This window comes from Rhamphochromis sp. 'chilingali', assembly GCF_963969265.1.
Source record: "Rhamphochromis sp. 'chilingali' genome assembly, chromosome: 1".
In the NCBI taxonomy this organism is placed as follows: domain Eukaryota; kingdom Metazoa; phylum Chordata; class Actinopteri; order Cichliformes; family Cichlidae; genus Rhamphochromis; species Rhamphochromis sp. 'chilingali'.
The window spans coordinates 66,649,677-66,653,973 of NC_137929.1; the positions used below are offsets into that span (position 1 = coordinate 66,649,677).

General features: G+C 42.4%; 1 protein-coding gene across 1 annotated transcript; it reads left to right on the forward strand.

Annotated features, from left to right (window-relative positions):
- Positions 1-2,155: 2,155 nt before the first annotated feature.
- Positions 2,156-3,664, forward strand: LOC308404100 (uncharacterized protein). Its single transcript, XM_080893962.1, has 2 exons — positions 2,156-2,463; positions 2,730-3,664. Exons 1-2 carry the CDS (start codon positions 2,382-2,384, stop codon positions 3,119-3,121), a joined length of 474 nt encoding a protein of 157 aa, XP_080750088.1. The 5' UTR covers positions 2,156-2,381; the 3' UTR covers positions 3,122-3,664.
- The last annotated feature ends 633 nt before the right edge of the window (positions 3,665-4,297 follow it).

Below are 4,297 nucleotides of genomic sequence, written 5' to 3' on the forward strand. Positions count from 1 at the left end.
CACCTGAGAGGCGCCAAGGCGTCACCGGCACCTTCAGCACCAACATCCGATCTGGTAACCCAGCCAGATAGTGCGGCTCAACAACAAGCAGAGCCCCTGTCACTATCTAGAGACACTACAACACCAACCATGGACACTAGCCCTGCACTGACCACCAGATCAGGACGAGTGGTCAAACCGAGGGTTATTCTTGACCTGTGATGTAAAGGGTGTAGGCGGATCGCTGCCCTAACAAAAAACAAAAAGGAAACATGTCAAATGTCCATGTACTAATGAGTGCATATCCCACATCGCATTGTTGTTGTTAGTTTAGGCCGCAGTAATTTTACCCATGGCAATGTTGAAAAACTGTTCCTTATCCTCAGGTTCGGGATGTTCTATTTTGAAATGTATACCAGCTGTGTCACTGGTGGGCATCTAAAAAAAAAGGGAGATGTTGTATTGCTGATAATGTTTGCACTCCGTGCTTACTGTCCCTTGTGGTCCACCGTAGTGGCAACGGGGAGTGTTTGCTGTCACGAAAGTGGGTGTGTTTTATGTTGAAATGGACGAGCGGCAATAAAGATAATGGTGGCTCACGAAGCAGATTATGAACACGTTATTCATAAGTTTGAGACAGAATATTACAAAACCGACACAAAGTCCCGTTAAATCCTCTGCTGACCCAACGAACCCACACCTGGACACACCTGCAGCTCCAAACACGCCCACGCACAAAGTTTACTTTCTGTTTAACAGGAAGTCTCCGTGTGTCGCAGATATCAGATAATAAAATGTGAAGTAGATTTGAAATAAAACGTATAAATGCGGCACATGAACACAAACAGCTGGATCATTGTGGTCTGACAGGCCTGTTAAAGAAAGTCTGAGGCTCAGTGATGTTTGTGGGAATAGTTCATGGAGCTGTGATCACCTTCATGCAGGAAGTGAACTTTGTTATGGTGAAATTATAAAAGCGTTTCTATTTAAAATATGTTTTATAAAAATAAAACATTATTATATTATGATTTAAAGCTTCAGCCTTTAAAGTGGTGAGAGAGTTAAACTGAACACATCCTGTTAAAATCTGATTCAAGAGGCAGTAATAAGATCTGCAACAGATTAATAACATAATCTGAGTTATGGAAGAGCCTCAATAAATTAAGAGTAATATCATCAATTTTTTTCATTAAACTTAAGTCATAACTTTTAACCTCAATAAATTAAGAGTAGTATCATCACCTTTCATTAATTTGAGATCTGACATAACCTTTTATAAATGTGATTTATGATGTAAAAGCTCATGTACTGATGAGAAAAGAAGGAAAATGTGACATTTTCACATCTTTTTTATTGTCTATGTTGAAACCATCACAATCTACTATGATAAACATTTAAGTAGTAACAATGGCAGAGTTGATATCAGTGGGAATCTGCTTTGTGATTTTTTTTGTTTTACTTTTATTGTTTAATCAGTAAAAAACAACAACAAAAAAACATAATAAAAACTATGAAATTGTAGTCATGCTTTTATGAGTGTGATGTGATTAGTGGTAGATCCTGTGTTTGTGTATCAGAGCCTATGAGCAGTCATTGAACCAGCAGCACACATGCTTCATTCCAGCTTAAATGGGAAGTCAGATTTCCAGCTGGGAAAACCAGAGAAGCTCCACCAGCCTGGACTTCAAGATGGTGACAGCGTAGTAAAACCTTAAAGAAGGATCTTTGTTGGTTCTTGGAAGATGTTTCTGCTCTCATGTGATACCTGGAGAGTCTCAGGTGTGTGACTCCTAGAGGGGCTGTCACCTTGGAGGTGGTGCTGAGGGTTATTGACAGACTACTGGTCATGTGACTCATCACATAACCAACATGTGAAACATGGCGTGGGTCATTACCATCACAGGTGTGACTTGCCTCACCCTATCATGTGACCTGCTGAGGTCACCTGATTGTGAGTGGGTGTTGAGGCGTCTGGGAAGGATCTCAGACTGCATTGTAGGTGGCAGACAGTTGGTGTCATAAGCCCCGCCTCTGTTCAAAGATGGCCGTTCACAGTGAACATAGATGCTTCTATCACTCCTCCTTCAAACCATCTGTCTTCTCTGTCTAAAATTAGAACACTGGCATCCTTTCATCCTTTCAAGAGTGACCTTTGAGGGAACGGTAAGTGACGGAAGTGATGTTGTAGGTGACGTCAGACGCCGGAGATTTTGGCGGAGAAAAAGCAAATGGTAGCATAGAGTTTAACAAAGGTTTTCCAAGCTTCAGTATTACCAAATATACTAATCAATTGTCATATAACTAACAACATCTGTTTTATCATCTCTAACACCCTGGAGGACAACGGGGAGAGTTTAGACGCTCTCCAAGATTACATCGACCGCTGTTTTCAAGATTTAGTAATGCATAAGGCCCAGAGTGCATCTTCCCCGGCCAAAATCGAGACGCCGTCATCGAAGAGAAGTCGCCAGGCAGACTCCCCCGGTACAAGCGATTGTCCAGTTTCGATGCGAGGCTGTCCCTGGTGGAGATTTTACACCGGGAATTTAAATCTCTGAGAGAATCCCTGGAATTCAGCCAACAGCAGGTGGAAACGCTTGCCGCTGAAAATGCCACGCTACGGGAGTCGGTTAAATCTCTCACCGATAACGTGACCCAGCTAAACATTGAAAATAAAAAAATAAAAGAGTCCGTTATCGATCTACAAGCCCGTAGCATGAGAGATAATCTTGTGTTTTCTGGTATTCCAGAAACTGCCGGAGAGGACGCAGAGGCAACGGTGAAAAACTTCATTAAAATCCACCTGAAGCTGCCGGAGGACACCGTAAAGAACATCGACTTCGATAGAGTACATCGCTTGGGGGGCGCGCGGTCGCGGACCGGGAGACCACGGCCTATTGTGGCCAAATTCAGTCAATTCAAACAGAAGGAACAGGTGAAGAGTCGCGGCAGAGAGCTGAAAGGAACGGACTTCAGCGTGAACGACCAGTTCCCCAAAGAGATCCTGGAACGACGCAAGGTCCTGTTCCCAGTTCGACGTAGCTTCATCCAGAAAGGCTCCCGTGCTGTCATCGCCGTGGACCGGCTCTACGTGGACGGACAGCTTTACCGCGACCTCGGCACCACACCGTGGTTATATTAACTGCACTCCAGATAAGAACCCGCTACACTCTTTTCTTACTCATTCACACTCTCTCCTTTAACATGAGTTTAAGCTAGTAATATCAATATGATGTCATAGCAGATATAACACCGTCACCCTCCGTCATTGCTTTAATTGGAATGTTTCCGTTTCGTTTCTTTTTTTTTTTGTTGTCGCTCACAGTTCATGTGGTTTCTTTCTTTCTCTTGTCTTTCACTGCTGTGGTCACCTACTTCCCCACTCACCTACAAACAACACCCTCTATTTCTCCATATTTTCACAACACGATCACGCAAACACATCAGCTCAACGGCAGCACATTCACAACAGCCTAACAGCACGCACAGACTTGCAGGACACATAAGCAAGCCACGCTTGTTCATATTAGTGAATATTCACACACATAGTCAGACTTATGGAGCCTCTCACCACACTTCTTTTTCTCTTTCTATTTACAAACAAGGGATGTTTCCATATTCTCTCCACCTGTCTAAACGAAACACCCAGCATACATCATTAGACATACGCGCACAATTAAGGGCATGCTGAGGTTTGTCACATGGAATGTAAATGGAGCTGGCTCCAGAGGAAAGAGGTTAAAAATATTTAACCAGCTTAAAAAAAAACTACAGGCAGATGTTGTTTTATTACAAGAAACTCACAAACCTGTCACAGGTTTAAATGAACTTAAAACACCTGAGTTTCCTAACGTGTTTGCAGCCGGTTATAATTCTAGACAACGGGGAGTAGCAATTTTAATACATAAAAATGTTAATTTTACAGTACTCGATACAGTTATAGATCCAGAGGGTAGATTTCTAATTATTAAACTATCAATATTGAACAAAAAACTATGTATTGTTAGTATATATGGTCCAAATGTTGATGAACCCTCATTCTTCCACGGTTTTTTTAGTGCACTCTCTGAACACCTTGATTGCACACTCATTCTTGGCGGTGACCTCAACCTTGGACTAAATGAAGAAATGGATAGGCTCAACACAACAGGAACTCAGCGTAATTGGCAGTCCACAAATATAATCAAACAGTATATGAACGACTTTGGTCTTTGCGATGCATGGCGCTCTCTTCACCCCACCAGTAAGGAATATACTTTTTTCTCGCATGTTCATCACTCTTACTCTCGTCTGGATTATTTTTTGGTCAGCAGCTCAC